The following is a 26,694-nucleotide window of genomic DNA, read 5'->3' on the forward strand; positions in this document are numbered from 1 at the left end:
CCCAATACTGGTAATTTGCATCTTTTTTCTCTTTCTCTCTCTTTGGTCAATCTGGCAAGAGGTTTATAAGTCTTATTATCCTTTTAAAAAAAAATAGCATTTAGTTTCATCAATTTTTCTTTTTCTCAGTTTTACTGATTCTGCATTTTATTCTTTATTTCTACTTTCTTTGGGTTTATTTTGCCTTTTTTAAAAAAGTTTCTTAAAGCAGAAGCTTATGTTGTTTATTGAGACCTTCCTGTGCTTTTCTGATACATTTAGTTCTTTAAATTTTCTTCTCCAAGTATTGCTTATGTATATCTCACAAATTCTGAAATTTGTATTTTCATTTATATTCAGTTCAGAATATTTTCTAATTTCCCTTGAGACTTCATCTTTGATCTGTGGATAATGTAGAAGTCTGTTGTTTAATTTCCAAGTGTTTGAGGATTTTCTGGATATCCTCCTGATACTGATTTTTAGTTTAATTCTATTATGGTAGGAGAAATACTTGTTATTATTACATTTCTCTTAAATCAATAAAATAAAAAAAGTAGGGAGAAATGGAAACTAAAAGCTGTTTCTTTGAAAAGATCAGTGATGAGTTTTCCATGTGCACATTTGAAAAGCATGTGTGTTCTGTTGTTGACTGGAGTGCTTTATAAGTATCAATTGGTTCCTGTTGTTTTAAGATGTAATTTATTTCTTCTACTTTTTGCTACTTTTATCAATTACTGAGAAAGGAGTTTTGAAGTTTCCAACATATGGTGTATTTTTAGTTCTATCAGTTTTTGTTTTATGTATTTCGAAGCTCCATTGCTTACACAGTTACAATTATTATATGATCTTGGTATATTGATCCTTTTATCCTTAGAAATGTGTCTTTTTATACTGATAAATTCCCTTACTTTTTATTCTACTTTATTTAATATTGATATGTTATTCCAGTTTTCTTTTGATTATTTTGAGTGTAGCGTATCTTTTATCATTCTTTTAATTTTATCATATTTAAAGTGAGTTTCTTATATAGCATATAGAGAACATATACTTCTGTCTTGATTTTTTTTTTTTTAAATCTATTTTGGTACTATCTTATAAGTGAAATGTTTAGACCATTTATATTTAAGGTAAATATATGTTCAGATTTAATTTTATCATTTTATTTCTTTTTTGTTTATGCCTTATGATATTTTCCTTAATCTGTTTTCCTTTTGCTGCCTTCTTTTGGATGAATTGATATTTTTCTAGACGTATATTTTAATTTGTGTACTGGGTTTTTTATTATGTATCTTCATATACGTTTTTTTAAAAATTGGTTGCACACATCTGTGTTATTAAGAAGTTATAGTAGCTCAGGTTATATTCCTAACTTCTAAGTGTTTTCTGAAGAAAACATTGTGAAGGAAAAATAGTGTGGATGCTCATAACACCTCCCCTGGCACCAGTGTCATAAATTGAATATTGCTTGCAATGGTCTTGGATTCACTGTCAATTGAATATTGGGTTGCCTGGGCCATGGGTCCAATTACCAGAATGATTTTTTCCCCTTTGTCCTTATAAAATGAGAAAAAAGTTTAACAAATGAACCAAAACTGAGATTTTGTTTGGTAGAACTCTCTCCCTTCACTTCTCTTGTTCTAATGACTACAGTGTCTTTTTCAAGAGAATATGGCTATTACAAATCATTCCTGGCCAGCTTCCAGTTAGGAAATTCAATTTTTATCTATTTATATAACCCGAAAAAATCTCCCTCTAATTATTTAGAAACTTGCATTGCCTTAATAACTACAATGGTTGCATGTAGACTTCCATTATTACTTTTTACTTTTGTCTACAGTTACTCTCAGTGGAGCTAAATGTAAAACTACATCGGTTGACCAATGAAAAACTGTGTTTGATTGTTTATGTCATATGGAGTCAACCAGTTAAGCAGCATGTATCAAAACATAATAGTTTTTGAGATCATTTAACATTGTAAATTCTAATTAGAACCCCACAATCAGTGCCACTTGCTTGAACTGAGTTGCTATGGACTGTTTATCACCCCCTGCAAAATTAGCATGTTGAGATCCTAATCCCCAGTGTGATAATGTGATGATATTTGGAGGATGGGGCCTTTGGGAGGTGACTAGGTGGAGCCCTCATGACCCTTTCCCCTTCTATCATGTGAGGACACAGAGAGAAAAGAGCAATCTATGCACCAGGAATTGAGGCCCACACCAGACGCTGAATCTGATAGTGCCTTGGTCTTGATCTCTCAATCTCCACAACTGTGAGAAATAAATCTTTGTTGTTTAAGTCACTCGGTCTATGGTACTTTTGTTGTAGCAGCCTGATGTGACTAAGAATGTACAGATGTAGTAGTCAGATGTAGTAGTACATATATGAACTCTGTCATATATGAAAATGGATATTGTGTCATTAAGATACAAAAGAAGCATTCTGGTAAAAAACAAAAATTATCTCTTTCATGGAACAGAAATAGAAGTTCTAAGATTACCTGAAAAAGTAGTAATGAACTGTGAAACACTGTTGAAGAAGCTGAATATTTAATGTGGTTTCCAGAGTTATATGAAAATGCTAGATCCATTTAAAACATGTGCTAGGACAGTTCAGCCTAAAATAGATTATTCTATAAATAGCCAATTTAAAAAAAATGGTTGCACACTTATCTATGTTTATACATAGATAAGTACATAGACTTAATTTTTTTTTTTTTTTTTTTGAGAGGGAGTCTTGCTCTGTCGCCCAGGCTGGAGTGCGGTGGCCGGATCTCAGCTCACTGCAAGCTCCGCCTCCCGGGTTCCCACCATTCTCCTGCCTCAGCCTCCCGAGTAGCTGGGACTACAGGCGCCCGCCACCTCGCCCGGCTAGTTTTTTGTATTTTTTAGTAGAGATGGGGTTTCACCGGGTTAGCCAGGATGGTCTCGATCTCCTGACCTTGTGATCCCCCCGTCTCAGCCTCCCAAAGTGCTGGGATTACAGGCTTGAGCCACCGCGCCCGGCTCACTTAATTTTTTTAAGTCTACTTAGAATTAGTTTTTTACCACTTCAAGTGGAATGCAGAAGCATCACCACCATAGAAGTTCCTTTACCTAATCTGGGTTGTATTTGATATATGTAAATTACATCCATATACACTGAAAACCTCACCAGACTCTCACAATTTTTGCTTTTAAAAGTCGTACATATTGGCCGGGCGGGGTGGCTCAAGCCTGTAATCCCAGCACTTTGGGAGGCCGAGACGGGCGGATCACGAGGTCAGAAGATCGAGACCATCCTGGCTAACACTGTGAAACCCCGTCTCTACTAAAAAAAATACAAAAAAACTAGCCAGGCGAGGTGGTGGGCGCCTGTAGTCCCAGCTACTCGGGAGGCTGAGGCAGGAGAATGGCGTAAACCCAGGAGGCGGAGCTTGCAGTGAGCTGAGATCCGGCCACTGCACTCCAGCCCGGGCGACAGAGCGAGACTCTGTCTCAGAAAAAAAAAAAAAAAAAAAAAGTCATACATAATATAAAGAGGTTAAGAGGGAAAAAGTAGTCTATTATTTACTATTTCTATTCTTTCTTTTTGCATTCTAGTGGTTCCATCTTTCCTCTGGTAACATTTTGTCTACAGAACTTCCTTTACCACTTATTTTATAGCAGGTTTGCTGGTAATGGATTCACTTGGTTGTGTTTCATATGAGAATGTCTTTATTTCATCTTCATTTCTGAAGGACACTTTCACTGGATATAGAATTCTACATACAGAAACCAGTTCTTTCACTGCTTTAAAAATATTGTTCCACTGCCTTATGGCATCCATAGTTTCTCATGAGATACCAGTAATCATTTTAATTACCATTCCCCAATTGTGGCATGTGTTTTTCTTTGGCTGCTTTTGTGGGATTTTTTTTTTTTTTTTTTTTTTTTTTGTCTTTGGTTTTTATCTGTTTAAGACGTATCTAGACCTGGTTTTTGCTGTTTTTCCTTTTTTGGATTCGTTGAACTTCTTGAATCTACAAGTATGACTCTTGCAAAATTTGAGAAGTTTTCAACTATTGTTTCTTCAATCTTTTTTTTTTTTTTTTTTGTTAGTATTCTTTTTCCTCTTTCTCTGACACCCAGTGACTCAAACATTAGAGCTTTTGTTAATCTTCCGCAGTTCTGGAGGTCCTTTATTTTTTCCCCAAAGCTTTTTCCTCTTGGTTGTTTATACTGTTCTGTTGATCTGTCTTCAAGTTCACAGGCTCTTTTCCTTTGTTATCCCCATTCTCCCATACGGTGCGTCAAGTAAATTTTTTGTCCTGGATACTTTATTTTTCAGCAATACATTTTCCTTTTGTTTCTTTACATCTTACATTTCTTTGCTGAGGCTTCTGTTTTTCCATGTTTCAAGATTATTTGCTCTACTTTTTTAAAACCTTTGTAATAGTTGTTCTAGAGTTTTCATCTGATCATCCCAAATCTGAGCCATATCAGTGTTGGTGTCTTTTTATTGTCTTTCATCTTAGGAGTTGTTTAGATTTTCCTGGTTCTTTGTATGACAAGCAATTCTGAATCATATCCTAGATATTTTCACTACTACTTTATTGACTCTGGGTCCTGTTTATAACCTATATTGAACATTAATTTTTTTTTCAATTTTAGCAACCATTTGATACAGTTAGGTTCATTTTCCAGCTTCTGTGTGACTCCCTTCCCAATCTTCTGGCTGGGAAGCTTAGGTCTGCCTATTCTGCTGTTCTCCCGGGCCAAGTGTGGGGAGGATAAAGAGAAAAAAGTTACAGAAATTTCAGACCCCTCTCACTCTAGACACAGTTCATCTGGTCATAAAGGAGGATTTCCATCAGAGTTTTGGCATCTCTTCAGCTGCTACTGCCATCATTGCTGCTCCCACAGGATTATGTCTTAGGGATTTTGACTTGCTTAGGGTCTAAGGCAGAAGAGAAAACAAATATACAAAAGAAACCAAGGAGTTTTCTTCTACTGTTTAGTTACATCTCCCGTCACCGCTCCCCGCTTTTGTTCCTTAGACCAGAAAGAACCTCTCTTGGTGCTCCTTTTGTCTACACTCAGTTTGTACTTTGGGAATTGGAGAATTAGGTAGGAGCTGAGCATGGGCTGGAAAACAGGGCAGGAGTAGATCGATTGCTGGACTGGTCATACCTCGAATTGTAGTTTTTTCCCATTTAGTTTTCAGAGTCTTGATTTGTGCATTCTGTTCAGATTTTTAGGTGAATTCAGTGGGAGACTGGGGGGAGTTAGCTTACTGCATCTGAACCAGAAAACTTCCTTAAAATGTTCTTGAGTTTTAAAAATTGTATCTCATTTATTTTCCAAATTTTGATTAATTAATATATTATTTACTTAAAGAATCATGAAAGGATTTAACAGAATTTTAAAATCCAGGATTTGAAATTACCTTAGAAGTCATTTAGGCCAGTCATTTACCTTTGACGCATTCCCTCCACCTCAAACAATAGCTAATGATAGCTAAGATGAACTACGTACCTGCCAGTGTATTAAGCTCTTGGTCTACATTAATTCATTTAATTCTCACAAAAATCCTATCAAGTTTTTTTTTTTTTGTTTGTTTGTTTGTTTTGTTTTGTTTTGTTTTTTTGTTTTTTGAGACGGAGTCTCGCTCTGCCACCCAGGCTGGAGTGCTGTGGCCAGATCTCAGCTCACTGCAAGCTCCGCCTCCCGGGTTCACGCCATTCTCCTGCCTCAGCCTCCCGAGTAGCTAGGACTACAGGCGCCCGCCACCTCGCCCAGCTAATTTTTTGTGTGTTTTTTAGTAGAGACGGGGTTTCACCGTGTTAGCCAGGATGGTCTCGATCTCCTGACCTCATGATCCGCCCATCTCGGCCTCCCAAAGTGCTGGGATTACAGGTTTGAGCCACCGCGCCCGGCCCCTATCAAGTTTTTTATCTCCATTTTACTGATGAGAAAACTAAAGTTTAGAAAGCCTTCTCAAGATGCGGTCCTTGGTCATATTGCCATTACTTTGAGAGCTTATGAGGAATGCAGAATCTTGGGTTTCAACACAGATCCTTAGAATCATAATCTACATTTGGACAAATCCCCAAGGTGATTCATTTGCACATTAACTTTTTCAATGCAGTTAATGAAGGTCACCTAGCGTGCAGGTTACCTTTAGGATCAAGAGAGTAAGCAGTTTACCTTTAGCTGGAGAATGCTCTAATATAGCCAGTTGCTATAATTAAACTGCACCTTATGCAGTTCGAATTTTCTTTGTTTCTTGAAGGAGTTAGGGCACAAATAAGCTACTTTTTCTGTTATCTATACTTTTCAAATACTATTATGCAGAGTTGAGTATCCTTAGGGAAATGCCTGTCTACATTGAAAAGGACTTAAAGACTTAATTATCCTATCATCTGGTATATCAAGAGAGATGAAGAAGAAACATGGCAGTCTTTGAAATAACATTAAGCTAATTGAAATTTAGCATTTATTCAGATTGTTTCCCTTAAATACCTTCCCCACAAAGAAGCCAGAGTATCATTTTAAAGAATAAATCAGATCATGTTATAGCTTTGTGTAAAATGTTCCACCAGCTTCCTGTTGCACTTAAATTCAGACACCTTGCCATAGTTTAGACGACTACTTTTTTTAGCTTTATCTTCAACCAGAGCTCTTTCCATATACTTCAACCATATTGACCTTTCATCTGTTTCTTGAGCATGACAAGCTCTTTCCCATTCACATTTGCACTACCTCCTCCTTTTGTTTGGATAGATCTCCATGAAGCTTTTCTTACATCGACCTGCAATTCAAATGTTAACCTCCTCAGAGAGGCCTTCCTTAATTTACCATGTTGGAAATACCCTTCCACATACCTGGTCATACTGCATAATTTGACATTCTTATATAGTATTCATAGCATTTTTCAGTACCAGAAAGTATTTTATTTACATAATTTGTTACTTCTCTCGCATACCACCCTCAGGAGAGTGTAAAGGTCCATGAGAGTCAGTATGTCATCGGTTTGCTGTAATATACCCAAAGCCTAGGTTTTTGTGAACATCAAATTAGTTTATTCATGTAAGACTCTGAGAATGGGTCAGGCATATTGTATATACTTGTCAGCTGCTGCTATTGTTATTGTTGTTAGTAGAAGTGATGATAGTGATAATATATTTAGGCATTGGTGAAACTCAGTGGAATAATGTATTTTGAATAGATTCAAGGTAATATCTAATTATGAGAACTGAGTACTGTAGTTCAGCACTTCTGTTTTTATAGGATTGAAAAAGTGAAAACAGTCTAAATAATAGTTCTTTGATTGGAAGTGTTTTCCCCATGTTTTTCTCTGAAGAGTTTAGGCAGTTGTGATCAGACCATCAGGATACAGAGATGAGGATCCTCAGAAACACATCCATCTCCTAAAATTGTGAACCAGTTGGGGCATGGGGTTTTTGAAGTTACTTTTGAACTTTTCAGCTAAAAGCCAGTTTTGCTGGAAATGATTACTCATAGATATTAGATTCAAACTACTTTTCTCCCTAATCTAGACATTATGCAAAATCAGGCATCATAGTATGCTCAGAGTGATATTCAGTGTTGTATGCATCACTGTATGGCATTTTTATTGGTGCAGTCATTGAAATAAATGTATGTTTTTATAGCATTCTGTATATCATGAGTTACTCTGCCTTTTGTCTCTTATGTCCATAGGTAACAGTTAACCTCTTCAACATGCAGCATCTGCAGGCTGCTTCCCTTGCAGACAGTTTACAGTCTCTCTGTGATAGTGCCAAACTCTATGACCCAGGCCAAGAGTACAGTGAATTTGTCAAGGCCACAAATTCAACTGAAGAAGACAGAGTTGATGGGTGAGAATTAATGTACAGACAAAATTATTTCAAAATATAAAACACTTAATTGTTAAAGTTTCTATCTAGTACAAGGAGGTGTCTTTTCTAACTGACAAAATTAACTTAAAAATTTTCTGAGTTCTTTAAATATTGTTTTATGTTACCGAAGTAGATATATTTAAGGAACAGATGTAATTCACTAACAGTAAGCCTTTCCATTTTGACACAGACTTCTTTTATTTAAGAATTAAAAATCATTTGGGAATGTCGTATGATGGCCGTACATGTTTTGAATGTCCACAGAATTTAACCTATGTTTTCCACAGAGGTCATGCTAGAAAAGTTAAACCATGCCATGAATTATTAACTATACTTCTGCTGTTCCTTCCCATGTTTCCACTGTAATAAGCACAAATGATTAAAAAGTATTTGCGTCTCCTATAAGAAGCTGAACCATGTAGTATGATTTGTTTTTAATATTTAGTTTAATTCATCTGTGATTATTAAATTAATAGATTTTTCTAAACACAGAATGAAATAGACTGATTATTAGTTATTCTTTGGAGTGTTGAGTTTTGTTTTTTTGTCATTGTTGTTGTTTCAGAAATGTAAATAAACATTTAAATAGTTCCCAAACTTCTGAATTTGGACCTGCCAACTCTTTAGAGGATGTTGTACGCCTTCCTGACAGTTCTAATAAAATTGAAGAGGACAGATGCTCTAACAGTGCAGATATAACAGGTAGTTTTCCACACTAAAGAGAGTGCTAATTTATAAAAGGTCAGATTGTTCGAATGTGATTGTTAAATTAGTTTTTGCTCTGGAATTTAAAAATCAGGCCTTAGATTATAAATTTATGAGATGTTATTCACAGTTGTTACCATGGTTCCTTTCTTGAAGTTGATAATTGGTTATTGTTAAAGAAATTTGGATTGTCTCACTTGATAGAATGTGAGTATTTTACCTTATGAAATCCACCTGTAGCCAAGTTTTGACTTTGTTCTTTTTATTAAAGGTCCTTCCTTTATAAGATCATGGACATTTGGGATGTTTAGTGACTCTGAGAGTACTGGAGGGAGCAGCGAATCTAGATCTCTGGATTCAGAATCTATAAGTCCAGGTACATCAATATTTAAGTCTAGCAATGAAACTCATTGAAAGATCAGTCCTTTTTTGGGTATTTTTTAACTACCTTGCTTTTATAGTGAACTTTCACACATAATAGAGAGGAAAGTGTACAATTTAAAAAATAGTTTTTAAAAACCCCTTATATATTCGCTACTCAGCCTAAGAAATAGCTGGTTATTGGTATATTAGAAGCCCCTGTACACACCTCCTTGGTAACATTGCCCTATCTCCCACCAGAATAAACCATTATCCTGAAATGTTTTAAAAACATTCCCTAGCTATTTTAAATGTTTCTAGTACTTATATCTGGTGAAGTTTTGCGCTCTCCTGAATGTTATACAAATTGAATTACACTATTGTGACTTCATGTATTTTTTTTAAGATCTATGTGAATGTAGGTAGCCATCTTTATTTTCACTGCTGTATATTCTGTGACTGTAACTGTCATCTTTTGGATTGTTTGGTACTTAATTGCTATAATAAACAGTGTCATTTTGCTATTTCTGTGCCTACAACTACTTATTCTTGTTAATTTTTTACAAATGTGCTTTAAGATACTTTGATACAGATTATCTCACGGTTCCCAGAGAGAAATAGAGTAAGTGTTTTGAATTCTCCATTAGTGGCTTCTAAGAGGGCGATTTGCCTAGGTTATACAGCTAGCAGGAGAAGAAGGTAGCAGTTGAACTCATGAGATTCTTGCATCCAACATTCTTTCTTTACACCTCTACCAAAGACTGCTCCAGGCCCATTCTTTCTGGCAACGTTTCTTTCTTCTAGGATCTTAATAGATAGATTATAGGATTTAAGCCATTTCAGATTCCAAGGCCTTTTTCTTCTTTTACATATTGCAGAAGTTTTACTCATTTAGATAAATCTCTTATATTTAAAGTTAGAAAAATATTTTCATGCAGCGCTGGGTTTGTAGGATGATTATCACCTGCCACTTTGCTGCCTTCTTTTAAACTAGCACTGTTCAAGGAACATTCTGGAAATGTGAGCCTAATATTGAACTGAATATTTGTAATTAGCTTTGTAACAACAAACTGGTTCTAGGTAGCTCCAGAAATTATGACCCAATCTAGAGCAAGCCCCATATTATTTAGGATCCCATAAAACTTCATGTGGTAAAGACAAAATTTTAGAAACCACATCACTTGATAAATGGGTGAAAACCTGGGAATGCCTTGCCTGGGAAAAAGGAAAATTGGAGACCTGTCAGCTGTCCTCAAATACTGGAAGTGAAAAGGGATTAAAGTTAGAGTACTTGTTTTCTCCATTTGGGAAAAATATGACCAAGCCTGGGATTTATAGGGAGGCAGATTTCTGTTCAGTAATGTAAGAAATGCATTTTACACTTAGAATAGTTATAAAATGGAGCAATACAACCTTGTGATTTATCAGTCATTGGGGGCACATTCAAAGTGAAAACTAGATAGCTAACTTTAAGCATATTGTGAAGAAGAATCCTTTGGTGAAGAGGATGTTCTTTAAAATCATTTGTAAAGGCTTTTCTAACTCTGAATTTGAAACTGTTAAGGCCTTGCATTAAGGTGAATTCTTCCACTTAGATGTAGGCCTGTGGAGAGGGAGTAAATAAAACTCATTCCCAGTTGAGCTGCTTCCAAACATGCTTTGATACATATGCAGTGTCCTTTGCTGACGTATCTTGTATCCTGTGGTCTCAGCTCCCTGCCAGTATCACTGGGCTATTGTTCCTGGTTTCCAGTCTGCCGTCTTGCCAGTAACATAAATGTGATGTTACTGTTGGGTTGTATTCAAAGATTTTTGTATCTTTTAGAAAGCTTTTGGTTTAATCGTATACATTTATAACTTAATTCAGCAAACATTTAACGACAGCTTTACTGTTGTGCCAGCTACTCTGTCACATATTAGGTGTTAGACATGAATGGAAAATATCAGCTATACTTGCGAAGTTTACAATATCTAATACTTTACCATCAGAAGTTGGCAGTACAGTGTTATTGGACTACATGAGCCTCAGTTTTAAATTTGTTCAGGAAAGTTAGATTTGGTTAAATATCTATTCATTTCCAGGAATGAGTATCAGAATTCCCTGTTCCCCAGAGTATGAGAATGGAAGCAAATTTTTACATTGAAGCTAATAAAATAGTATGACTTTTGTTATTTCAAAAGTGTTTTCATTTCCTATTTCAAAGATTCTACAATGAATGGTCAGGTAATTGTATCCACAATTTTCTTTTAGGAGACTTTCATCGAAAACTTCCACGAACACCATCCAGTGGAACTATGTCCTCTGCAGATGATCTAGATGAAAGAGAGCCATCTTCCCCTTCAGAAACTGGTATTGTATTTACCTGAATTAAGTCCCACTAAACCAGCTGAGTCAGTAGCACTGCATGATATTAGAAAAATAGTATAATTTTAAAGAATCAATACTTTCTTGTGTATTAAAAAAAATGCACCATGACTTAAATATATCCCAACAATTATGTAGAAGTATGGGTTGATAATGTATTAATTAAATGTTACAAATACAAATATAAGAATAGGCAGCAAAACTACTGGATGTAAAATGTATTGGCATGGTGCTAAAATAACAGGCTAGATATGTGTTTTCGTAAACCTAATACTATGACTTAGTGTTAAAAGGGTTGGGGTGCATAAAAAATTCTAAAAAGCTCCTTCAAAAGAAACAATGCAAGAAACCAAGCAAGAAAACTAAGTAAGTGTACTTCTTGAGGACAAGGAAGTTGTGGATGTTGAAGGATAAAGTTAAATCAGTTACCTTAACAACTTGAATTAGAGGCGTATAAATTCGTTCTCTATGTTTAATGCCTACAGATACCTGGTTTGGCATCATTTCCTAAATTAATGGAATATGTGACCTCCAGTATAATATTAATATGTAACTAGCTGATATTAACTATAATTTTATAGTAAATTAAGAAAGCTTTATCTGTAATGCAGATAATGCTCACACTCTTACCTCACATAGCTATTTTTCTTTGTTTATAGGGACTTTTTCTAATGCCTCCTATGACACCCTTCCCAGCTCTATGAAAGAGCATGTTAATAACAGTGTAAATATGCTGATTCTGAAAACATTATGCCATGTTATTATTCATAGCAATGACTTGGTGACGACTTTTACTCATAGCTAAAATGCTTGATAAATGTGCCTTTTAAGAGATCTATAAATTGGACCTATAAATTGGATGCTAAGCAGCTATTTTGATATTACAGATTCAAAGCTTTTTATAATATATGTATAATATATGAACAATTACAAGGTTTAAAGATTATTCAAAATATGGTATCACATGGTATAATTTTTCTATCATTTTACAATTTTTATAAACGATTTCTCTCACAAGGACCCAATTCCCTTGGAACATTTAAGAAAACATTGATGTCAAAGGCAGCTCTCACACACAAGTTTCGCAAATTGAGATCCCCCACGAAATGTAGGGATTGTGAAGGCATTGTAGTGTTCCAAGGTGTTGAATGTGAAGAGGTAAGATCTTTGTGGAATTGTGTTGGCCCTTTTATGCTTTTTGTTTTCTACTTTTTTGTTATTAATTTTACTTTTTAGGATCTTTTACAAATATATGTTTAATAAATTGTTCTGCAGTATGCCTTCTATACTTTTATGTTTTGTTTTGTTGTTAAATCTGTTTCAAATAGCACAAGTAATACCCCTTAAACTCACTTTTGTTGTGTTACCCTCCACCTGCAGTTTGCCCAGTTGTGAATAGTTTTAAGGTTAACCAGTTTCAAACTATCATTTTCTTGTAGTGTCTCCTTGTTTGTCATCGAAAGTGTTTGGAAAATTTAGTCATTATTTGTGGTCATCAGAAACTTCCAGGAAAAATACAATTATTTGGAGCAGAATTCACACAAGTTGCAAAAAAGGAACCAGATGGTATCCCTTTTATACTCAAAATATGTGCCTCAGAGATTGAAAATAGAGCTTTGTGTCTACAGGTACATTATAACTCTTAAAATTTTAAAAAGCATAAATGCCTGTGTAACCTATTCTAATGAAAAGGAGACTTTAAAGGAAAATAATGTTCGGGTTTTTTTTTGTTTTGTTTTGTTTCTGAGACAGGGTCTCACTCTTTTGCCCAGGCTGGAGTACAGTGGCATGATCACTGCTCACTGTAGCCTTGACCTCACAGGCTCAAGCAACCCTCCCACTTCAGCCTCCTGAGTAACTGGGACCACAGGCATGTGCCACCACACCTGGCTAATTTAAAAAAAAATGTCTGTAGAGATGGGGTCTCCTTATGTTGCCCAGACTGGTGGTCTTGAACTCTAGGCTCAAGTGATATTACCGCCTCCGCCTCCCAGGCACCTAGCCAATGCACAATCTTTAATAACTAAATTTTTTCAGATTTCTACAGAAAATGTTACCTCATTTGGCCTTGAATAGTTTTTTTCTAAAATACTAATAACATTTGAAATAGAATGAAAAGATTGAAACTCAAATATATGTAGATTTAGCCATTTGTACTAAAGAATTTTGCAAAATTTTTTTCTTTTCTATTGAAGGGAATTTATCGTGTGTGTGGAAACAAAATAAAGACTGAAAAACTGTGTCAAGCTTTGGAAAATGGAATGCACTTGGTAGACATTTCAGAATTTAGTTCACATGATATCTGTGACGTCTTGAAGTTATATCTTCGGCAGGTAAAATTTTTACCCTTGAAACCCACTATTAAATTAAAGACAGCAAAACTCTGGTTTGTATATTGCTGATAACATTTGCTACACATGTATTTTCATTGGCATAGACGGTATGGGTGTCTTGCTGATTATTAGTGCATGGGTCAAAGAGTATATGAAATATATGTACAGTTTAAAGAAAAATAAAAACAAACTCATCTCCCATCATCCACCTTAAGAAAATAGAATATTACTGCACCTTATAAAAAACCCCCATGTTCCTCTTCCAAGTTACATCCGCCTCACTCCACCAAAGAGGTCTTTAATAATCGTAACTCTCTCTCTTTTCTTAATAGTTTTAATACTTGTTATTTATTCCTAAACAATGTATTGTTAACCTTTGGAAAATTGACTTGAAAGCATAAATCTAGCTGTGTAAGGCAATCCCAGTATCCACACAGTTATATGAAGTAAATAAAACAGTGTCTGGATCGTAGGCTGGCTTTGCCTTCATTGATACTTTAAAATAGCCATTGTGATAGGGTAGTGGTCAAGATCATGAATGTGTCCTGGGAACACGTAATTTACTACATTTGGAACATCTGAAAGGACTGTCCTGTAGGCTGGGTACTGCACATTCTAGCAGGAATATGGTCAGGGAGTAGGCTCTCTCTTTTTTTTTTTCTCACTGTTAAACCTGTAGTTTGCAGGAGTAGGTCCAAAGACCTACTCGGTGGGACGAAATAAATGGCTTTAGTAGCATCAAGCAGCAGCTCATGGAGGGATTGCAAAAACTTAATCGGCACATTGTCATGAGACAAGTACAAAAAAAGATCTGAGCCAAGCTTAGCTGATACTCTGTCCTCGGGTGAAAATGAAGAGATAATGTCAGAGAAGAGCGATGATAGTCCTCAACATATCAATCTCTGCAGTTCTGTTGCTCCCAGCTGGATCCTTTTAAAAAATTTTTTTTAAATTGACATGTAATAATTGTACACATTTATAGAGTACACAGTGATGTTTTGGTATATGTAATGCATAGTGATCAGCTCAGGGTAATTAGCCCAGCCGTCATCTCAAACATTTATCATTTCTCCATTTTGGGAACGTTCAACACCCTCCTTTTAGTTATTTGAAAGTATGTAATATATTATTGTTAACTACAGTCATCTTACAGTGGTATAAAACACCAGAACTTACTCCTCCCTATCTAGCTATAATTTTGTACTGGATTTTTAAAAGTATGGTAACTAGCTGCCATCCTGGGATATCTCTTCCACCTTCTCCTCATTTTTGAGGAAATGCCTGTCATGTCTTCCCTTTTTTTGTTGTTTTTGTTTTTGTTTTTATTTTATTCTCCTGTTTTGGTCATGCCCATACTTGAGCAAGGTGGAATAGGAGTAAATATTTAAAACCTTATTTATCCATGAATGTCTTTATATTCTAGTCTCTTGAATGGAAATATCATAGTGTTGATAGTGTAGAAAGTTCTAATATTCTAGGCTGAAAATTATTTTTCTTCAGAAATTCAAAGGTGTTTTTTTGTTGTCTTTGAAGCCTGAAATCCTTCTCATTTCTAACTCCTTGTATGTGGCCTATGATTTTGTCTCTGAAAGCTTGTAGAATCTTCTTTTTTTCCCTTTATCCTAAAATTGTATAAGTATGTGTTTTGATGTGGGTATATTTTATCCACTATTCAGGGCACTCCATGAGCACTGCCAATCCTGGTTAGTCCTTTAGTTTTTGGAACTTCTCATTTTGCTGCTCATTTCCTCCCCTCTATTTTCTCTTTGCTTTCCATCTGGAACTCTTATTTGGATATTTGACAACCTGGACAGGTTCTCAAGTTCCCTTATCTTTTCTCTATCATTCATTTCTTTTTTTGTTTTCTTACAACACTTTCTAAGAGATTTCCTCAGCTTTATCTTTCTTCCTTGCTGTGAGCTGTTTCATTCCTGGTATCATGTTTCAATTTTCCAAAACTGTGGTTTTTGTTCCTTTTGCAACTTTCTTCCTTTTTTAATGACTGCAATATCTGAGGATATTTATAGTTTGTTTTTTTTTTTAAGTATTCTTTTCTTGGCTTATTTTCTAGCCTTGCCCAATAGAAATATAATGTGAGCCACATATTACAATATTAAATTTTCTAGTAGCCACATAAACAAACAGGTGAAATTCGTTTAATATTTTACTTAAACTGAAAATACTATTTGAACATTTAATCAGTATTTTTAAATTATTAATGAAATAATTTTACCTTTTTTTATTACTGAGTCTTTAAAATCTGCTGTGTTTTGTTCATTTAAAGTACATTTCAGTTTAGACCAGCCACATTTCCAGTGCTCAGTAGCCGTATGTGCCTTGTGGCCACCATATTAACAGTACAGTCCTAGACCTTTATGGTTTTTTTTTTCCTACTCATTTTGATTTCTGTCTCCATGGTTGTCTGCTTAAAATGAAAGAGTTGAAAATTGAATCTCTTTCGAAGCTCCTGAACACATGAAGTCTTTGAAGACTTTGAGCGTTATTGTAGGGTGATGTAGGTGGACTGTTTGGGAAACACTTGATGCCTCTATCGCTATAGGTTTCTGTTCGTGGGGGAGTCTGATACCCCAGAGAAGGGTCTTTCCTTGCCTAGAGTGTGGTACCAGTCCTGTAAGAGCCAAGCGGGCTAAGATCTCAGGATCTCTACGTTTAGAACAGCATGTGTAGCCACTAAATCCCCATTTTCAGATAGTTGCGCATCTGTCCTTTGTGTTTGACATTGCCCATCCAGAGACTCTTTTGTTTTATACTGCCTGGAGAAGAAACCTTGAGACTTCTCGGGAAGGGGCTGCTCACAAGGGTCAAGTGGCAACAGGGATCTACAGATCTAAGCCGTCTCAGATAGCCCACGCTCCAGCAGATTCAGAAGACCTAGTGCTGACAGTCCCTGAGTCTCCTTAGGATTCTGTCAGTCACGTTGGTTCACAGTTTGAGATTTCAGCTTCCTCAGAGCTGCTAAGTCAGTACTTGTTCATTTGCTCTTCAGCTCTTCAGCTTATGAAGTCATGCTTTCGTCTCCTCTCCTATTCTCTCAATCCTGTGGGCTTACTGTATTTTAGGGGGATTGCAGGGAAAGAAATTGGGTATAATTGTTGAATCTACCATGTTAGCCCAGGAAACTACTGGTGTATCTTTAATCACATTTTATAGGGCTCTTAGCTGAAAAATGGAGACCAAGTAGCTTTGAATGACTATAAATCTCGTAATGAATCATCCTTTATCTCTTCTAGCCAGGCAAGGAGAGGAAATGAATAGGGTCCAATACCATCATCTCTCATTCTGTCTGAGGAATATTATGTGATGGAGACTTTCTTGTGAGAGCATGTTCCATTCTTAAAACAATGTTAGAGAGTAGCCTTAATGCTACTCATTTACTGTGTAGGAAATCTGCAGCTCTAAGAGGTGTTAAGTGACTTCCTTCAGATCCCAGAGTGGTGTAGGTAGAAATTGATCTCAAGGCTGCCCCTCTCTAGGACCAGCAGAGGAAACCAGAGAAAGGGGCACCTACCTCACCACCAATAAAATAGGACATCAGGTAGTAGTTAGAGGTACCCTGTGTTTCATCACAGAGCAAGTGGAAACATTGAAATTCGTTATGACACCGGGCAGATCAAAATGACATGCCCTTTGTTAGTTTGAGAAGGTACTTCTTCTTTTGACCTATTTATGACAATTCAAGTTGTGTGAAAAAATTAGATAAATAAAATGTTGACAGTGTTTTCTTGCTGTTTCTCTCATATCAAGAAAATTCAGTTTATTTGCCTTTTTAATTAATTTGACTTATTTTATGCATTATCCTGGGTTTTATTTCAATAAAACAGTTGAAGGTCATACTAACTTTGGGGGAGTCCTGAATGTAATTGGTATAGGATATATATCAGACTTATAAAATTCCATCATGCAGCTTTAGGTTTAGTTTTACTGATTATCAGTTAAGTCGTTTTTAATACAGATACAATTTATGATGATGATTCTAGGTTTACTTTATAGACTACATCTGTAGCAAACGTTTACATTACTAAATGTGGATTGACTTTAAATCTTCTTAATGTAAAGGGACATCCTAAATCATTCTGTAACTGTTAGTAATAGTTGATTATTAACAGAAAAAAAGAGTACTCACCCCAATGTAATTTTATTTCTTTAGCTCCCGGAACCATTTATTTTATTTCGATTGTACAAGGAATTTATAGACCTTGCAAAAGAGATCCAACATATAAATGAAGAGCAAGATACAAAAAAGGATAGTCTTGAAGACAAAAAATGGCCAAATATGTGTATAGAAATAAACCGAATTCTTCTAAAAATCAAAGACCTTCTAAGACAATTGCCAGCATCAAATTTTAACAGTCTTCATTTCCTTATAGTACATCTAAAGCGGTAAGAATTTTATATAACTAGGACATTGATTAATGGGCAATTGATTTTGTTTTGTTCTGTTTTTAATTGTGGTAAAATCCAAATCCACATAACAAAATTTACCTTCTTAGCCATTCTTTTTTTTTTTTTTTGGGGAGACGGAGTCTTGCTCTGTCGCCCAGGCTGGAGTACAGTGGCAAGATCTTGGCTCACTGCAACCTCCGCCTCCTGGGTTCAACCGATTCTTCTGCCTCAACCTCCCGAGTAGCTGGGAATACAGGTGCATGCCACCATGCCCAGCTAATTTTTGTATTTTTAGTAGAGGCAGGGTTTCAACATACTGGCCAGGCTGGTCTCGAACTCCTGACCTCATGATCTTCCCACCTCAGTCTCCCAAAGTGCTGGGATTACAGGTGTGAGCCATCATGCCTGGTACTACTTAGCCATTCTTAAGTGTTAAGTGTGTTCATATTGTTGCAGTGTTACTTTTAAAATGAACATTTCATCTCCAATCTGTGTAAGGGAAGGGGAGACATTGAAGATATATGTACTTGCAGCCAACATGGTTCCCTCAGATGCCTCCTGTGTGCCAGGCTCTGGCTGGCTAAACAAGGATGAAAACATAGGGCTTCAGCCATCTGTTGGTCTCATCAGCTGCAGGGACAGATCTGCAGACCAGCAGAGTACAGCATCATTGTTCTAACAGCTATGTACAGCATGCAGAGGAAGATTGTGTGGTCAGGGCATAAATCAGAGGGGATAGCCCTTGAATCAGACTTACAGAACCAAGTAGTATCTTGGTGGGCAAAATTACACAGAATAACAGTCCAGGCACAAAGTCACAGACATGGAGATACAAGAGCACGTTGTGCATCTGAGAAATACAAGTGAATTGGTTAGGCTGCAATACAGCAAGCAGTAGCAGAAACTGAGCCAGGTAGAGGCCTGATAAAGTCTTGCATGCCTGGTAGGTGCACTGACCATCTTGCTTCGGTACGCACTAAAGAATTTTGAGCTAGGGATTTGACAGGCTCAGATTTGCCTTTTAGATATTTTGGCAGCAATATGGAAACTAGGTTGGAGAGGAGGCCTTTATTACAATTCAGATCTCCTTGAATAATCATAGAAATAAAAGGTGGTAAGAGCTTCAAGTGAGGCCAGAGGAGTGGGGATGGTGTTGGAACTGAGATCTTCAGAAGGGAGAATCATCTAGACTTGAAGACTGGAGATGGGTAGTGAGAGAACTGACAATGATGTTTAGGTTCCCAGTATAAGGACTTGGGAGGATATACCATATACTGAGATGGGAGCAGTTTTTAGGGGTATTTTTTCTTTCTGCTAGTAAAACTGTAGTACTTCCTTCTACTTGAAATTTATTTCAATACTGTGAAGCTGTGAAACTCTATTTGGCATGTGGTCAATATTTTAATCAAATAAATATAACCTTTTCCTAGACTTTTTTCCCCTAGTATTCTTATGCAGCTCATTTTTCCTCCACCCTCTCTATTCCATAGTAAACTACAGTTAAGGAACTCTTATAGGCAAATCTCATGCAACTATATGTGTTCTACTTTGCAGGGTAGTAGATCATGCAGAAGAAAACAAGATGAACTCCAAAAACTTGGGGGTGATATTTGGACCAAGTCTCATCAGGCCAAGGCCCACAACTGCTCCTATCACCATCTCCTCCCTTGCCGAGTATTCAAACCAAGCACGCTTGGTGGAGTTCCTCATTACTCACTCACAGAAGATCTTCGATGGGGCCCTACAGCCGCAACATGTCATGTGTAGCACAGGTGTTTTTTCACCTCAGGTTGATCAAGGCTGTTTTCCAAAGCCTCTGTTATCACCAGAAGAAAGAGACCCTGAACGTTCCATGAAGTCACTATTTTTTCCTTCAAAGGAAGTGAGTTTGACCTTTATGGAATTATATTAGAACTTTGTAATGTTTATGTTAATAAGTTAAAAATCTTTGAACTCTTTATTTTGAGGTTGTGTTTTACTTCTTCCATTTTAAAAATTATCTTCCATCAACAGGATATCCATACTTCAGAGAGTGAAAGCAAAATTTTTGAACGAGCTACATCATTTGAGGAGTCAGAACGCAAGCAAAATGCGTTAGAAAAATGTGATGCATGTCTCAGTGGTGAGTAGCCATGTTAAAAGAAAATGTTTGCTGACTTAAAACTTTGCCAGTAGAACCATGATTAAAGTCAAGGTGAGGGGTGATGAGGGAAGCCAGAGAATAAAGCTTTGTTAGTTAACAAATCTTGACTAGCCATTGAGAAAGTTGCCTTTTAGTGTACCTTGCATTTAAATGAATGTCATTCTTCATAAAAGTCTTTCTTGTAATAAGGACATCTTGGAGTTCATAATGTTTTTTGTGTTCCTTCTGAATTTTGTTTTCGTTTCTGCATTTTGCCATCAGCTAAAATCAAGGTAGAAATGTGTTGAGCAATGTGATATTCATTAGTATCTTCTGGTTCCGTAATTCAGTGCATTGAACTAACTGTTCATACGGAGTCAAACTAGACTCTTCAAAAAATTTAGAGTCCTCCTTTTTTTTTTGACATGCTTTTTACCTGTGGCCTACATTTAACCCGTTAAACACAGAGATGTGTATGTATTTTTTATTTCCTTAACTACAGTCATTTTATTCACTTATTTTCTCTTTATAATATTAGTTGCTGTCACTGCTAGTTGTTAAGCTGGTGGCAAAGCTTCCATTTGTATTGTCATTTCTACATTGTTATAGCTAAATTCCAGGTTTTTACAATGCAGCCATGTATGTTAAATTTAATGTGTAGTCAAGTATCAGTGAACATAGGGTCTAAAAAGGAAAGGAGTGACGGACATGGTGGCTCACACCTGTAATCCCAGCACTTTGGGAGGCCAAGGCGGGCAGATCACCTGAGGTCAGGAGTTTGAGACCAGCTTGGCCAACATGGTGAAACCCCGTCTCTACTAAAAATACAAAAAATAGCCAGGCATGGTGATGGGTACCTGTAATCCCAGCTACTCAGGAGGCTGAAGCAGGAGAATCACTTGAACCCTAGAGGCAGAGGTTGCAGTGAGCTGAGAATGTGACAAGTGAAACTCCGTCTCAAAAAAAAAAAAGGAAAGGAACTAACACTTACCAGGTACCTGCCTGTTCTGTGCTAAGCACTGTGCTTATTTGTTTCACTCTATTTGATCATCATAATAGTTCTGTGCTATAAAGAGCATTATCCTCATTCAGCCCGTAACTAACCATCTGAAAGAGACTTAAGTAATGCCAAAGATTGTGCTCCTAATACATTTGAACCCAGTTCTGATTGCTAAACCTACCTTTTTTCACTATCCCATGAAGCTCTTATAAACAGTAATAATAATAAATGTCACTTTCCAGTGTTTATTACATACAACATAATTTTAAGCACTTTTCCTAGTAGATCATTTAGATCACACAGCAACATAGATACACATAGGAGTCTTTTTTCACAGATGAAGACACATGGGACAGTGGGATTGCCTAGCCCAGTGCAGAAGTGGCAGGCAGGGCTGAGCCAGGACCCAGGCAACTGTGCTTCAGAGTCTGTCCTCTTCTCCATTATCCTCTAAGTTTTTCCCTCAGAAATTTAAGAATATACGTTGGTGCTTACAGTTCAATTGCAAGGAACCAGGTCCCTTAGAATCCTCTATAAATGTGTGGAGGACCCGGGAAAGCAAATCAAAAGACTGGGCCGGGTGTGGTGGCTCACACCTGTAATCCCAACACTTTGGGAGGCCGGAGTGTGCGGATCTTCAAGTCAGGAGTTCAGGACCTGGCCAACATGGTGAAACCCTGTCTCTATTAAAAATACAAAAATTATCTGGGCATGGTGGCAGGCACCTGTAATCTCAGCTATTCAGGAGAGTGAGGCAAGAGAGTCACCTGAACCCAGGAGGCGGAGGTTGCAGTGAACCAAGATAATGCCACTGTACTCCAGCCTGGGTGACAGTGAGACTCTGTCTCAAAAAACAAAAATGAAACAAAACAAAAAAGCCTTGGAACCCAGGGAAGAGAGGCCAGCAGTCTCAGGTGTAGAAGAAGGTCAGATGAGACGACTACCAAAAAGTTACTCTGGTGGGTACCTGTCTGTAAACCACTGCCTAAGAGATGTGGGTGAAGGACTGGGTGGCAGGGAAAGGATTGCATGCTGTGCTTGGGGCCGGCTGCAGCTCAAAGTCAGGATGGCATCAAGGCACGGAGTTGGTGGATGTGTTTCGGCAGTGAACAGAAAAGCAGGAGAATGGAGGGCTGGAACATTCCTGGAATTGGAATTTTTTAGGATAGATGCAGGAACTGAGGCTTTTAAGTGAGAAAACATGGACTGTGGGTTCAGACTGTAGAAGAAAGAAAATCTGGGAGCAGATGGGGAAAATGGCATTTTTTAACTTAAAAGCATTCAGCCTTCATTTGACAGAATGGATGTTATGCTTTATTAGTTGATCAGATAAGGAGAGCATCTAAGTAATCTAATGTGATATGCTGTCACTGGCTTGAGTGTAACTGAAAAGCAGATTGAATGAGTTGGCAAAATCCTTGGGATTCAGGGCACAGTTACATCTGGTTGGTGTGTAAATTAGTGCCACTTTTCTGAGGTTAATTTTCCCATGTCTACCTGTTGACATTGTGATAGTCTTTTGACCCAGAAAGTACTTGTTCATGCACAGCACTTAAAAGGAAGTTACTCAGCAAGTGTTTTTTTGTATTTTGTAGCTGTTCATATTGATTTAAATGAGTAAAAAATTTGAACTTTTAATTCAATATACACCTTTAATACTGTGCAAATGTTTAACTCCTCTGCATAGATAACTGAGAATATTACTTTAGAAAAAATATATAAGACTCGTATTGTCTTGATACAGTGTTCATCTCTAACTCATTCAGACTCTCTTATTAACCATGTGCCATGAACTTAAATAGATTACTTTCATTTTCAGACAAAGCACAGTTGCTTCTAGACCAGGAGGTTGAATCAGCATCCCAAAAGATAGAAGATGGTAAAACCCCTAAGCCACTTTCTCTGAAATCTGATAGGTCATCAACAAACTGTGTGGAGAGGCATACTCCAAGGACCAAGATTAGACCTGTAAGTTTGCCTGTAGATAGACTACTTCTTGCAAGCCCTCCTAAGGAGAGAAATGGCAGAAATATGGGAAATGTAAATTTAGACAAGTTTTGCAAGAATCCTGCCTTCGAAGGAGTTAATAAAACTGCTACTACTGTTTGTTCCAAATTTAATGGCTTCGACCAACAAACTCTACAAAAAATTCAGGACAAACAGTATGAACAAAACAGCCTAACTGCCAAGACTACAATGATCATGCCCAGTGCACTCCAGGAAAAAGGAGTGACAACAAGCCTCCAGATTAGTGGAGACCATTCTGTCAATGCCACTCAGCCCAGTAAGCCATACACAGAGCCAGTCAGGTCAGTGAGAGAGGCATCTGAGAGACGGTCTTCGGATTCCTACCCTCTCGCTCCTGTCAGAGCACCCAGAACACTGCAGCCTCAACATTGGACAACATTTTATAAACCACATGCTCCCGCCATCAGTATCAGGGGGAATGAGGAGAAGCCAGCTTCACCCTCAGCAGCAGTGCCTCCTGGCACAGCTCATGATCCCCAGGGTCTCATGGTGAAGTCAAGGCCAGACCCAGACAAAGCATCAGCTTGTCCTGGGCAGGCAACTGGTCAACCTAAAGAAGACTCTGAGGAGCTTGGCTTGCCTGATGTGAATCCAACATGTCAGAGACCAAGGCTAAAACGAATGCAACAGTTTGAAGACCTCGAAGATGAAATTCCACAATTTGTGTAGGGTTGTCAAATTTCAGGGGTTTTTTGTTGTTGTTGTTGTTGTGTTATTTTGTGGTATTGTGCTTATTTTGTGAAAGAGTGTTTTGACAGGGCCCCTTTTGTATAGGACTGCCAAATCATGGGTTTTGCCTTTTGTTGTTGTATTATCCTCTGTTGGTAATACTGAATGGTAGAATGTTTTGATAGGGTCACATTTGTGCCTCACTGGAATTATCTTTAAAATCTGTATTTTTGAAGTTGTGAATAAGATAGGTGGATTCATAGTTTTTAAAGTTCAGTTGACTTTCCCCACCAAATGGTCCATTTGAATGCATCCCTAATATATGATAATAGTTCTCAACTAATAGGTGCAATTTGGGAAAATCAGGTTTATTTTTTGGAGTGAAACTATTATAAGTGCTTATTTATAAAAGGAATGTTTCTGAATGCAAGTGCCTAAAAAGATTTTGTTGGTATGAATATGTTTTTTCACACAACTTTATACTGCATCTTTTACATTTGTGCTTTTTTAAGATACATATGTAAGCTCTTATTTTTCAATTGGCAATTCACTTAATTTGTAAATGTTTACATAATAGCCAGAAGGCTTGCAAATCTGTATTTAATTGCATTTTAATTAATTGCCAGTTTTTACATGTGATAGTCAATTAAATTGTATAAAGAAAATGCACTTAAACCTGTTTCTAAATTATATAGTTCAGTTATATTGTATTTGGCATTAGATGGTTTTAATACATTTGATAGTTTTTTCACCCCTTGGCTTTATTTTATATAAACTTTTATTATTCAGCAGTTCTGAACTTTTTGGTATTTTATAAATGGTCCAAAAAATGCTTGTTTCAGAAGTTTTTAAATTCAGTGCATTTCCTCTTGATTTGTCTGGGTTAAAACTATTCGTTTTGTATGAAATGTTTTGACTTATGAATCATCTTATGTACTTGTTCTACCTGGATTGTCAACCATCGAAAGTGTATATTCCATCCAAATCAAGCTAAAATTTATTCAAGTTGATTCTGAGAGTACAGGTCAGTTAAGCCTCATTATTTGGAATTTGAGAGAAGGTATAGGTGACTGGATCTGTTTCATTTATAAAATGTCCAGTTTTTAGGACTAGTACATTCCTGTTATTTTCTGGGTTTTATCATTTTGTCTAAAATAGGATATAAAAGGGACAAAAAATAAGTAGACTGTTTTTGTATGTGTGAATTATATTTCTACTAAATGTTTTTGTATGACTGTTACACTTGATAATATATATATATATCAACTTGTTAAATTATTCCAAGTTCTCGTGGCTTCTTTTCAATTGTTGCCTATTACAGTACGAGAGTTTAAGGTTAACCATTGGCTTAGAAGTCAACACCTGGGATCATACATCCCTTGACTACAATGTGGAATGAATTTTACGGAAACTTGTTTTATAGTTCTATGTGATGTGAAGGTCTAGGGAGCAATAACCAGCCCTTTTTTTTCCTGAAGCCTTGTTTTTAGTCCTCATTGTACAAAATACAAAAGAATCATATTGCTGTGAATACCTAAAAGGAAAATTAGAGCCAATGTGTATTGAGCCTTCTCTGTGTGCCAGGAACTTTGCCAAGTTGCTACATGGATTATTTTATTTCAAGTCCAGAGCAACCTGTAGTGGGTGGGTAATCATGTTATTATTTCTGTGTTACAGGTAAGGAAACTAAGGCTTAGTTAAATGACTTGCTTCTGTGTTCCACAGGTGGAGACAAATCTCAAATATAGGGCTGTCAGATTTTGATGGTTAGTGCTCTTAATGACTGTGATTACCAAATGATATCTGGTAGTTTTTAACAATAGAAAATGCAACTTCAAAATTTTTTTATTGTGGTAAAATACACGTAACATTTACCATTTTTAAGTATATTGTTTGAGCCATTTTTCAGCATATAGTTCAGTGGCATTAAGTATATTCACATTGTTTTGCAACCATGAGCACCTATTCATCTCCAGAACATTATCATCATCCTATACTAAAACTTAGAAAATGTACTTTTAAACTTCTTCAGTTTTCTTTTAATATATGGAGACAACCCAAAGCTTATATCATGTAGTAAACTTACTTCTCTGTTTTCCCTCACAGCTCAAAAATGAGAATTTCACTTTTGGGTCCTTTCTGCCTTTAGGGTTCCCTGGCACTTTGTCCAGCTTAGAGCCTTAAGCCTCTAGATGCTTTCTAGTTTCCTGGGGCTCTGAGGCAAGTATCTCTTGAGAAGAGGTTGCTATTTCTAGAGTGTCCACAGTGTGCAGTGTGTTGTGCTAGCTAATAATGTGGTAGAAATCATTTATCCCGAAGTTGTTTTATGCCACATGGAAAGATATGTGAGCAAAGGGAAGGGGCAACAGCGGGAGCCCTGTTAGTGCTGCCAGAACACCAGGAAGCCTTGTGGGAGGTGTATTGTCCAAGGTTCTGAGAAGTCATTTCTGAAGGGTTGATCATAACTTCCCTAGCCATGTTTTACCTACAGAGAACTTAATTAGAATTTATGAGTACAGTATGTTAAATTACTTTTAGTGTACCTTAGGCAGTGTATTTGTTTTGATACAGAGACAAAGACTATATGATCCCTGAGACTTGTTGCCTAGTGAACTCATAAGCAGATAGAATTGTACCTCAGTTATTTGGGTGATTTAAAGATGGTACTATGGCTACACTATTCCTAGCTATCGTTATGTTACTTACAGTATTTATACAACTGGAAACACCTCTTTAAATGCCAACCATTGTATATTGTTAAATAACTTATAGTCTATGGAATTCTGTGGGTTTTTCTTTCCTACAGGTAGGAAATTATGGTGATGTATTGATATGATTGTATATGCAGACTATTCAGTTAACATCGAG

General features: G+C 36.7%; 1 protein-coding gene across 4 annotated transcripts in view; it reads left to right on the top strand.

The window, feature by feature from the left end:
- ARHGAP29 (Rho GTPase activating protein 29) overlaps positions 1-25,934 on the top strand; it is a 76,547-nt gene extending 50,613 nt beyond the window's left edge. For 3 of the 4 annotated variants that reach the window (XM_033196364.1, XM_033196365.1, XM_033196366.1), the window contains 11 exons: positions 7,662-7,819; positions 8,406-8,542; positions 8,817-8,921; positions 11,157-11,255; positions 12,289-12,428; positions 12,710-12,898; positions 13,466-13,603; positions 17,772-18,004; positions 19,562-19,889; positions 20,021-20,129; positions 22,949-23,826. In XM_033196364.1, coding sequence (XP_033052255.1) covers positions 7,662-7,819; positions 8,406-8,542; positions 8,817-8,921; positions 11,157-11,255; positions 12,289-12,428; positions 12,710-12,898; positions 13,466-13,603; positions 17,772-18,004; positions 19,562-19,889; positions 20,021-20,129; positions 22,949-23,826 — 2,514 coding nt within the window. Of the gene's footprint in view, positions 1-7,661; positions 7,820-8,405; positions 8,543-8,816; positions 8,922-11,156; positions 11,256-12,288; positions 12,429-12,709; positions 12,899-13,465; positions 13,604-17,771; positions 18,005-19,561; positions 19,890-20,020; positions 20,130-22,948 lie in introns of all 4 variants that reach the window. The other variant, XM_033196363.1, reaches the window with a different exon arrangement.
- The last annotated feature ends 760 nt before the right edge of the window (positions 25,935-26,694 follow it).

Source organism: Trachypithecus francoisi, unplaced genomic scaffold (assembly GCF_009764315.1).
Source record: "Trachypithecus francoisi isolate TF-2019V2 unplaced genomic scaffold, Tfra_2.0 Lachesis_group5, whole genome shotgun sequence".
Lineage (NCBI taxonomy): Eukaryota > Metazoa > Chordata > Mammalia > Primates > Cercopithecidae > Trachypithecus > Trachypithecus francoisi.